The sequence below is a fragment of the Furipterus horrens genome, unplaced genomic scaffold (genome assembly GCF_987537825.1).
Source record: "Furipterus horrens unplaced genomic scaffold, mFurHor1.1.pri manual_scaffold_10, whole genome shotgun sequence".
In the NCBI taxonomy this organism is placed as follows: Eukaryota; Metazoa; Chordata; class Mammalia; order Chiroptera; family Furipteridae; genus Furipterus; species Furipterus horrens.
Genome location: NW_028327180.1, coordinates 3,772,620 through 3,784,017, shown reverse-complemented (window position 1 = coordinate 3,784,017; position 11,398 = coordinate 3,772,620). Strand labels below are relative to the sequence as shown.

Genomic DNA, 11,398 nt, shown 5'->3' with positions numbered 1-11,398 from the left:
GAACTGAGGTTTGATGACACAGACCTTGAAAATAAAATGCTGAACTACATTGAATAATCTGAATACAACTTGCAACAAAAAATGATTATACACCTGCATTCAGATCAGGTACTACTAAATTTTAAAAGTACAAGAAAATAACCGTTCCCTTGGCAGAGTAGATGGTGATCCGCGGTGGCGTCTTTGATGATTCCCGCCTACCTCCACCACGGTCCCGCCCTCCTCCCCAGTTCCCCCAAACAACTGGGCCACTGGGAAGTCCTGTGTTGGATTGATGGCGTGGCTGCCTTTGAATGGAGGTTGGCAGAGGGCCTCACCGTCTGAGCCAGCGTTTGTTTCATTTCCCCCTTTGCTTCCAAAAACCACTAACCGAATGGACACATTGTACTGGGGTAGAGACAGAGATAATGTGATAACTCCAGAGATGCTGTGTGGCCCTCGATTTTTAGCACAGTGGCAGCCCCCGTTTAAACGTTATTCTTACTTTAGACATCCAGACCTTGAAGAAAGTAATTAAAGCAAAACTGTTAACAACACTAGCTGAAAAGTATGTCTGGCCTAGAATAGGGAGAGAATATTGCAGACAGCAGGGCACCCTAGGAATTTGCCAGGGAGAAGGCCAGATGGGAGCCCACAAGTCTCTGTCTTTGAGTGGCTGTGCTGTTTACGATGACATCACTTTAAATGGGCCTTTACTTTTTAGTTGTATTTATAGAGTGGGGACCATATCTAACACGTTTCTTTAGGAAACAAAACCATGCTCACTGATACATAGAAAAGGAGGTTCAAATGCAAGAATTAAAAAAATACGGAATTCTCGTTTTCCTATCTAGTAAACAAAAGTCAGAAAACCTCCAAAGGAGTCACAGAAAGCTAAGGTGGATTTAGCGACAACGCGTTTAAAGGTGGTTGTCGCTGCAAGCAAACTGGGCCTTGCAGACATTGTCTTATCCAGAGTCTTTCCCCTGAAGACCTGCCTTCATTGTTTTATTTTCTAACCCACTGATGTGATGTAATGCATCTGCGAACTAACGGGGGCTTTAACCTTACAGATACGCGTAATGCCGCCAACTCCAACGGCTCATCAGGCACCCTTTGCTGTTTCCCACACGTAGTGAGTTTATGAAAAGGAAGCTACAGCTGGGTGATTTGTTTTCTAAAGTCTCACTGAGAAATGATCTTTTCTTCATTTCTTCTTAAGAAGACATGTAATAGCATATCCTTTGGACAGGTGCTCTGTGCAAAACTGTCACAACGAAGCCCAGCACCGTAGGACACGGGTCACTGGAATAGTTCCTGCAGCCTGTACTTGCTGTCTTTAGTCCATTAGAATTACTAGATTTTAAGTTTTCCTCAGTCAACACCATTCACTGACCCCAGAATCTTTTGTTAACTAAATGGGATTAAAAGAAAAAAAAAAAAAAGGTAGTCTTTCTTTAAAATAAACCCTTACTCGTAGGAATGAGCATAGCGATGTGCCCCGCACGCCCTGCCCCGAGCGGGCCAGGCCTGACCCCCATGTACCGCCAGCGCCGGCAGGGCACTGGCTGGCAGGGCAGAGACTTTACGCAATGGAACCTACAAAGTAGTGATCAGATGTCCCGTATTAAATATCACAAAGAAAAGCAGACTGTGACATGAACGTATACATAGCTATTGTGGAGAAAGAAAGCTTATTACTTGATGAAAGGAAGATTTATGGAGCTCATTAATTAATACTCTGGAATTCCTTGAGAGTATTTCTGGTCTATAAGGTGGGGGCCACAGATAGGTTATTGCCCAATTCAACTGTTATGGTATGAAGTATACTCACTTTTTGTTAAGGACATAACATTTCCATATCATCCCAGGGACGGACACTCCTTTATCCTTTCTCTTTAACAGATGCAGATTTTAAGGGCACTGGGATGACAAAAATGATGGCAATCATTATCGCAAAAAGCCAACTTATTTGTCCTCATCATTGAAAATGAATATAAATATGTGTTAAGATGTCACATTTAGAAACTACAGAATGTTGTGGTTTTAAAAATTTTCATGAAAGAGGAAATTTAGGTATAATCTAGCATTCTAGTATCGTGTTGGTTACTAATTTTACTTTTTACTAAAGAAAATTAAAAATCCCAGTTTTATTGCTGTTGATTTATGTTATAATTGTTATTCATGGCTATTCCTTTGCAGTGAACGAGAATAACGGTCTTTACACCCTAAGAGATTATTTGACAATGGAATAGATGGCTTAACATGTAAGGAATAAAGAGGTTCATTTTCTATAATTCAAATTAATTTATCCCTCAATTCTATTTCACAAGAATGTATCATTTGCCTATTGAATGGCTATGAAATACATGCCACTAGATTCTAAAGGCACATATATTTTAAAAAATCTGTGTCCCCAAGGAATCTCATAGCAAAGTAGATAAACACAACGTCACTGAGATCATGTACATGATGCAAATGGAGAAAAGGTACAGCTAAGAGTGTGGGAGGAATCAGCAGAGGTTTCACAAAGAGACTTAATGCCGAAGTTTAGGTGAGAGTTTTCTGGGGAACTGAAGATGTGAGCAGGAAGTAGCCTACAGAGAACGCTTCCGAAGTGTTGGCCATATCAAGAGCCCACGTGATTTAGGGTGGACAAAGTGTACACGGAAAAAGGCCAAGGGATAATCTGGATGAGAGTTAGGTGGCGTATCCCAGAGAGCTGTACAAAGACGCTTATACGTACATTAGGGGCAACCGATTTAAAAAGATTCGCAGAGAAGCATGATATCAGCCTTCGGTTCTCGACAGATCGCTTTGGCAATAGCGTGGGCGACGGAACGCACACAGGGGCTGAGGCTGAGGCAGGATGACCGGGAGAGATGAGAGTCTGCACTGAATAGTGAGGATGAGGAGGAGAAGGACAGACCTAAAAGGCAGTGAGGAGGGAAGGCAGAGTTTAGCGCGAAGAGGAAGGGAAAGGAAGGCGTGCAGGGCGTTGCCCCGGTTTCTGTCTTGGACGACCGAGGGGATAATGTAGCCGAACAGCAAGAGCAAATCCAGGACGAGGGACAGATCTGTGTGGGAAGGGAAGATATGTGTGCTTGAAATAAAGTGAAAATACCACGTTCTGTGTCTATTAAAGGAGGTGGGTTTTGTTTTGTTTCGTTTTGTTTGTTATAAAAGTAGCCGTGTGCTTGCCTGTATTAGTCACGGTGCGTTTGTCTGTTTATGCAACACCCGTGCCGAGGAATAACAAGCCGAGGCATGGCAGCCGGCGGGGGGGGACCGCACAGCGAGCGGCGGGCGCTGTGTCAGAGGTGACCCGGACGGGGACTGTGAGAGCTCAGGGACCCTTTCTCAGGAAAGGTACATGCCACCGGTGGTGGAGCGCTGCTGGCAGCCCCTGTCCTGCGCGGGCCCGTGGGAGGCCGGCAGTCCCCTGGTGTGTTTGTTACCTGCTTTCTGTCCCTCGAAGTCCCAGCTGGCAGGGCCCCTGCTGAAGAGCGCTGCCAAGCGCCTTGTGGCTTTAGGTGGATTGCAGGGGAGTTCCCTCCTTTAGACAAAAGGCTCATCCACAGATTTTTTTCTTTTAGTGATTCCTTTTCTACTCTGGGCTTCAGCTGAGGTGGTGGAGGGACACTGCCCATAAGCTCTGACCAGGACCCACGAGGCACATGCTGTGTCTCCCGTGCGTGGACGCCTCTGACCCTCGTCCCTCCCCGGGGCAGCCGCCAAAGGTGGCTCGGCCGGGCCACACGCAGCGTTTGCTCTGGCCGCGCTTTCAGGGGCAACCTTTTCATTTCAGGGTCCTTTGCCATCACTGTAGGCTGAGAATTTCCCAGATCATCCAGTCCCAGGCTTCGACAGTTCTTTCTTCAATTTCTTTCTCTCTTGTCACCTTTTAAACTACAAGTAGAAAGAGAAGACCAGGCCTCACCTTCAACTTTGCTTAGAAACTACCTCAGATCAATATCCAAGTTCATCATTCACAAGTTCTGCTTCCCACGGCAGCAAACGATGTTCCTAAACTTCCCACTGAGACCTAGCAGGACGCCTCTTCCTCCACTCCCAGTGACCGTCCTCACTTCCTTCTGAGCTGCCTTAGGAGTGTTCTTATTCCTACTAACAGTCTTTCCAAAGCAAACTCAAGTGTGTCTGTCCTGCTCCTCAAAATTCTAACAGCCTCACTTAACTACCTGATTCCAAAACCCCTTCCACAATGCGGGGTATCTTTCACATTAACCCCCTCAGTACCGAAGTCTGCCTTAGAGTTCTGCTGCTACAGAATAAATGATCACAGCCATAGGTGTTTAAAACAACACCCATTTGTTCCACAGTTTCTGCACATCAGAAGTCCAGGCGGGCTCAAGCAGGTTCAGTGAGTTTGCCGTTGAGATCAAGGTATCTATTGACTGTTTCCATGTGGGGCTCAAGGTCCTCTTCCAGACTCCTTCCTGTTATTGGCAGAACTTGGTTCTCTGCAGTGATAGGACGGAGCTCCCTGTTCTGTCGTTGGCAGTTGGCCTGGGGCCACACTGCGCTGTCACCACACTCCACCCTTGGCATATGGCCCTCGCGGTCTTCGAAGTCAGCAGTGGTACACTGGGTCCTTCAAACCGGGTCCCTGCCGGCATGGCTCAGCGGGCTGGGCACCATTCTGCTAATAGAAAGGTCACCAGTTCGATTCTAGGTTAGGGCACATGCCTGGGATGCAGGTTCAGTCACTAGTAAGGGCACATACAGAAGGCAGCCAATCAATGTTTCTCTCACACATCAATGTGATGTTTCTCTTCCTTTCTTCCTCCCTCCCTTCCCATCTCTCTTAAAAAAATTAATTTTTAAAAATTCTTCAAACTGGGATATTTTATTTCAATTTAGTGTGCAATTTGAGGACTTTGATTCTGATATAATCTCCCTACAATGAACTTTTCAAGAATCATGCAGCCTTGATCTGAGAGCACACCTTGATTAAGATATTTTCCTCTCTCCAGCCTCTGGCTCCTGTTATCAAATCGCAGCACCTTGTTCCTCTCAAATTTCAGGAACTCTGTGAGGGTTTCCTTTATGCAACTTGCGTACATATCTAAAAGTGTTGCTTTTATCTTATCAATAACAAATTATAGACTGAAATGCCAGGCACTTACTTATGTGACATTTCTAAATTCTTCTGGACACAGATAATAAATGTATATAAACAAATACAAGTAATAAAATAAAAGTCTTCATTTTAATTGGAATTTAGCCAAATTAAACTATGTATCATAATATTTGTTCACATTACAAAGATATATTAAATAAGAAACATTTTGAGAAGATATTACAAATGTCAGTTATTGTGAAATTATTTTTGAAAAAGTTCATGTTGCTGTACACTTCAATACACACTAATTTATTAATAACTAAACAAGCTAAGCAAAAACTCCACTTCACTTTCCTCTTTGCAGAAAAGATCCCTTTTCTACCAGTGACTAAAGAAGATAACAATTTGTTCTTAGTCTCCTTAAATTAAAAGAATTTAACCAGAGATAGAGTAACATCTTGATTTTAAAAAACCAGAACCTTTTTTTAGAACTAGAAAAGAGAGTATTATCTTGTTAGGTATTAATTTATAAAGTACTATTTCATTCAAAATCAAACAAATGATCAATATCTGTTTAACTATAATACTCAATTTTTCTGAGCCTTAATTCTTTATAGTCCCGTTATGTTGAATAAAAATGTAAATGTCGATAAACAGAGCCTAATACTGAGAAAAATGTCAGTGTAGATGGACATACTTTATATATTTATATATATTTGGACTATATTGCTATTTATTCACATTAAGTGACTCATTGAATATAAGGGAAGCTATTTAAGATTTCTTAATCTGGAGTCCTGTGACATAGAAGGGCATTATTCTTTTATAATAACACAGACTTTGTATTATATAAGCTTTTTTTTTTTTTCTAGTGGAGAGTTTAAATTATGTGTCAAATTCTTAAAGATTTCCCTTTGTGGTACTTAAAAAACATGCCCATAATATCTTGCACCTCATTGCATCCCAGGCAGAGTCTATTCCCCCCATGGAATCTGGCCTGTCCTTGTGAACTGCTTTGACCTACAAAACTTGGCAGGAGGGGCACTGGGCGAGGTCCAGAGTAAGGCCTCAGGAGGCTTTCCGGTTCTCAGGGAGCCCCGAGACCACTGGCTGGGGAGAAGCCGTGGGGAGAGGCGCATCCGCCCCAGCCTGCGCAGCCAGCCCAGCTGGTGACCCAGCCAGCCCAGTGAGGCCGGCTGAATGCGAGTGCATGAGGGAGCCCAGGGGTCCTCCCAGAACCACCCGGTCCACCCGCACCGTTGGGAGGAGTGAGAAATGGGCGCTGTGTTCGGCCGCTAAGCTTTGGCTTATGGCATACGATATACAGCAACAGATACCCGGCTCACCAAAAACCGAACACCCCACCAGAAGCTGATTCAGAGGTGAAAAGCGAGGAGTTTAACCTTCAATTCTTTTCCCTTTACTACAGAGCCTGTTCGGCAAATGTGCTAGAAAACTTCGTCAACACTGTAATGATACTTTTCTTCTACTAGAAGTCAGAAGGTGGTAATACTGATTTTCAAAAGAAAAAATGTATTAGTTTACAATATTTTTGTGATTTTTAAAAATATTTTTGAATTAATTTTTATTAAATAAAAATTATTATAGATTTTATCTTTGTACGTAATCAGAACATCCAGGATCATTTTATCAGTACAAGAGCTCACAGGCCTAAATCCATACTCAGTTAACGGTTGCTGGGCTCTATTACTGTCTGAAAGGTAGAAGGGGACCCGGGGTACCTGCAGGGCTCCCGTTGGAGAAGCCATGCCATGCAGGCTCTTTATCGCATGAGAGGAACAAGCCCTACTGTGTCACGCCGCCGGAAGTGGGTTTTGTTGAGTGTGCTCACACACCGACTGTCACTGCACCCACTGCCTGGATGCATCCTAGTCTGTGACGGGCGCCAGGACATCTGAATGGTGCCACCTGGGTGGCGACTCGGACCGAAGCTGCACTTTCCGAAAGCATGAGCCTCCTAATTTGCAACCATGATTCCACCTTACAGGTAAGGAATCAGGGAAAACAAAAAGCCATAAAAATAAAATGTGACATAAACTTTAAAGCAAAACAAAACAAAAAAAATTCTAAAGGAGTCTAAAGATTAATTACAGCTTAGCTATCATTGTAATTAACAGCATTCAATGATGGTTAGTTTCCATAAAAAAAAAAAAAAGGCACTAAATCAAAAGTTCCTGTAAATGCTCTCTATTAGGCATGAATTATTTTATTGTACGTATTAGGAAATAGTTTAATGGCAATGAATATATGATGTACATTGTTCTTATTTAAATTTTCTCCTCTAAACATAATTTTACAACCACGAATCTAAAGAAGTCTAGTTTTATAAACAATCTACCTGGTAATTAAAATTACTTAAGCAAATGTAACTAAAAACTGTAGATTTTTAAGTTCAATTTTCATCGCGCTAATCCCAGATAATTTATACTCTTCTGCTTTTTATATTTCTGCTTGCTTTTGAAAAGAACCCCAGAATTCACAGCAAATGACTTAAATCTAAATATTGAGACCACCAAGCGTCAAGCGGCACGGCCAGGCCGGGCGCAGAGACGGAAGCGTAAGCGCGGCACTGCCCGCTTCGTTACCCGCCGCCGCGGCTGAGTGATGGCTCCGCACGGGCATTCCTAGACCCAGACGCACCGGGCTGGGCACTCGGGAAACACACGCATCCCCACGGCGCAGCGCGGGAGGTGGGGGGCCGGCAGCTTTAGCGTAAACACGAGAATGACAAAGACGGTGCCTCTGCGACTCCATCCGTTGACAGGAAGCACTTTACTCTCCCAGCGAACCCCGGAGTCCCGCTCCGTACCCCGGGGCCCCGCGAACGCAAACGGCCGCCCGCCTGACTCAGCGGGGCGCGCCGTCCCACTGCCCCCCCTGCCCACGACCGCGGCCTTCTCCCCTGTGGTGGCCCCCGGAAGCCCCCCAGCCGTCCCGAAGGGCAGCGGCCGAGACCCAACGGCAGCTTTCGGCCTCCCTCGGGGGAGGCCACGCCGTTCCGCGGGCCGTGGGGACGCCGCCCCGGCCTCCTGCCGTTTTTATTTTTGCCACGTTCTGCCCCGTCCTCTCCTTCCTCCTCGGTCCCCGGCTGAGACAGGGGCCCGCCGGGGTTTAATGGCGAGAGGGCACCGCACGACCGAGAAGCAGGACGGGCCCGGGGCTAAGAGAGCGGCGGGGGGCCCAGCTCCCCGAGCCCAGCGGCCCCGCCTACGAGCGGATATGGCCCCAGGAGCCAGCGCGTCCCTCGGGCCTAGAAGACAAAGGAAAGCTCGGGGCCGAGCGGCGACGGGGTGGGTGGGAGCAGCGACTCGCGTGAGCACGGGGACGTGAGAACGCAGCCCCCGCCCCCTGCTCCGTCCACCTCCCCGAGAAGGCGGGGCCCCAGGCCGCCCGGAGAAAGGTCTCCCCGCCGCGCGAGCGCCGGGTCCCGGGCGGCCGCGCACGCCCCAGCACGGGCGGCGCCGGCCCGCACGTCGGGGGCGGAGCCTGCGGCGAAGAAAGGCTGCGGCCCGGGAGGGGGCGGGGCCCGAGCCGCGGGAGGGGCGGGGCCTCGAGCGCGGCGGGGCGGGGCCGGCTGGCCCTGGGCGGCCTGAGACAGTCACTGCCCTGGCAGCGGCGGCGGCGGCGGCGGCTGGCCGGTGGGGGCTGGGAGGAGCGCGACCCTGGCTGCCGGCGCGGCCGGAGCGGCAGTTCCCGGGGCCGGGCGGCGGATCCGGAGCTGGGAGCGCGCCCCGTGCCGGGGGAGCGGGCGGCTGCAGCTGGAGCCCCGGAAGCGCTGGCGACGGCGGCGTCTCCGCGGAGCAAGTGTCGGGGGCTGAGATTCCACGGCGGCCGCGGCCGAGGTAACCGAGGGGCGGCGGCGGCGGCCGCGGGCGCGCGGGACGACCCCCAGGGCGCGGGTCTGACCCACCCGCGCACTTCCCAGGCTGGGACCCCGGTCGCCGCAGACCCCCTCGCTCCGCCGGGGGCCGGGAGGGGGCAGGATCTGCGCGCGGGGTGGGGGCGCCGAGCCGGACCCGGAGCCGGAGGCGACCCCTCGGCCGGGATCGGCAAGGGCGCCGGGCACCCCTCCCCCCCCCGAAAGACACACCCCGGGGTCGGGGCGGGGCGGGCTGTCCCGGCCGCGAGGGAAGACCTCGGAGGGCGCCTGCCGCGCCGTCCGCGGCCCGTCCGAGGGGGCCTCCCGGTGACTCCGCGGGGCGCTCAGACGCAGGCGCCCCTGTCGCCGGGGACCCCGGGTTCCTTTTGTCTGTCAGCCGGGCCGGGCGGCCGGAGCTGCCGGGGGACACCCGGCGGCCTGCCTCGGAGGGGGTTCCCCGCAGCCGCCGGTGCTCCGCGCGCGGGAGGAGCGCGCACCCCGCGCCGCCACCGAGCCCGCACCTTTGCGCAGAGCGAGGAGGCATCACGTCGTCCTGTGTGTGGATTTATCGTTCGTGTGAGGTCATCCCCGTCCGCCCCCTTTTTTTTCTTTTAACCCGTTGCCGTCCAGCCTCCGCCCCGGTACTCACCCCCCGACGACGTTGCAAACTGCCGACAAGGAAGCGTGGCCCGTCGGGCCAGCAGGGTCCTGGGCGGCGGCCTGCGCGCGTGAACGGGGCGTCCGTGGCCGGCGCGCTGGGGTTCTCCCCGAGGCTCGGGATGCCGCTGTGGGTGCACGTCTTTCCCCGTCAGCGGGGAGGGTTTAAAAACCCCAAATGATCAGAATGTCGATCTGTGGGAATTATAAAGCAGGAAAATACAGGAAGAAAAACGTAATCAAGATTTGAGGGTGATTGTCCAACTTTTTTGAAAGTGAAGAAAATGAAGTATGTGGGTCTTTTAGATTAACTGATAAATTGTGCCCTTCGATACGTACGCATTGATCATAGATTCTGCACTGAGGTATTTCGTTTTACTTCAGTTACGTGTTGATTACCAGGACATCTTAATGACGAGGAACCTGTGAACAGGTTCATTAAGAATTTGTCTTGAAAAATGCATTTTATGAATGCTTTGCATTAAGAGGTGTGAACACGGGCCTGTCGCTTCTGCCACCTGGTTGCCTCCCTGGCAGTTGTCCACGTGCCTGAAAGCGGCAGGTCTAGCCGTTTGCGGGCTGTCCCTTTAGCAGGAAGTACCGAGCTACCGACCTACTCCTGTACCAGTGTAATCTCTTGGATGACGTTTACTATAATGGATATCTTTTCTGATCTAATTTTCAGATCCAGACTCAACACTTGGAATCTGGAGAAGCATTTTGTACAAATTGAAAGATTGGGCTTTCTCTTTAGTTTCCCAGATGTACTGTCTCGTTTGCATACTTGAAAGACCCACAATCACGGAAACTCTGGTTGTAGCCATGGGGGTATGTGGCCCATCAAGATAGAGAAAAAGTGCTGCCAGGCTTGGGAACCAGGCAGTTTCTCACCAGTCCACCAATTAAACTAGTCCGTTCTCTGCTGATAATCCAGACTAAAGAACCAAACAAAGTCATGCGCAGTCTGTTGACAGGTGGACTCTGTGGCTGTTGAGTTTACCGTAACTGGTGACACTCTCATTCCTAGTCAACTTAACATGCAAGTTACATCCTCATGGATGTAGAGACCTGTGCCGATGCATCCCAGTTTCAGCAAACGGGGAAGATAAGAAGCCTATTATGACGAATCCTTGGGAAGAGAAAGTCTGCAAAATGGCTCAGACAAGTTTACTGCAGGGGAAGCAGTTCTACTGTAGGGAGTGGGTTTTCCACAAGCTTCAGCACTGCCTCCAGGAGAAGACCAGCTGCTGCAGCGGCGGGGTCGGCACGCCGCCCCTCTCCGTGGCTTCTGGCAGTCACGCCGGTGTTGTGTCTGCAAAAGGCGCCGCCTGGGGGGTGCTGTTGGTCGGAGGGCCTGGCAGTGGCAAGACAGCCCTGTGCACTGAGCTCCTGTGGCCCAGCTCCCCTACGAGCCTGCAGAGAGGGTTACATCGCCAGGCTCTGGCCTTCCACTTCTGCAAAGCCCAGGACTCGGACACCTTGTGTGTGGGGGGGTTTATCAGAGGGCTGGTTGCCCAGATCTGCCACAGCGGACTCCTCCAGGGCTACGAGGACAAGCTGCGGGACCCCGCCATCCAAAGCCTCTTGCAGCCTGGCGAGTGTGAGAGGGACCCAGCCGAAGCATTTAAAAGGTAACGATAAGAATGTCATGGTGTTGCGGTTAAGTTCAGAAAGTAAAAGGGGTTTTAGATTTATTTATTTATTTTTTAACTTTCTGGGGTACTTGTGCTACTGATGTAGAATTGGAAATAATCTGTGGTTGTGAATAAACCAGTTTATGTGAATATTGAAGGAAATGA

At 49.7% G+C, this 11,398-nt stretch overlaps 1 protein-coding gene and 1 long non-coding RNA gene across 2 annotated transcripts in view; both read left to right on the top strand.

Moving 5' to 3' along the window:
* Window positions 1–7,006: 7,006 nt before the first annotated feature.
* Window positions 7,007–7,817, top strand: LOC149999195 (uncharacterized). Its single transcript, XR_016513526.1, has 2 exons — window positions 7,007–7,070; window positions 7,549–7,817. It is a non-coding gene; the product is annotated as an uncharacterized LOC149999195 (long non-coding RNA).
* An 887-nt stretch (window positions 7,818–8,704) lies between these two features.
* The window catches only part of ANKRD50 (ankyrin repeat domain 50), a 34,841-nt gene continuing 32,147 nt past the window's right edge, over window positions 8,705–11,398 (top strand). The window contains exons 1-2 of the mRNA XM_090288855.1: window positions 8,705–8,925; window positions 10,285–11,230. Coding sequence (XP_090144981.1) covers window positions 10,719–11,230 — 512 coding nt within the window. The 5' untranslated portion in view covers window positions 8,705–8,925; window positions 10,285–10,718. The remainder of the gene's footprint in view (window positions 8,926–10,284; window positions 11,231–11,398) is intronic.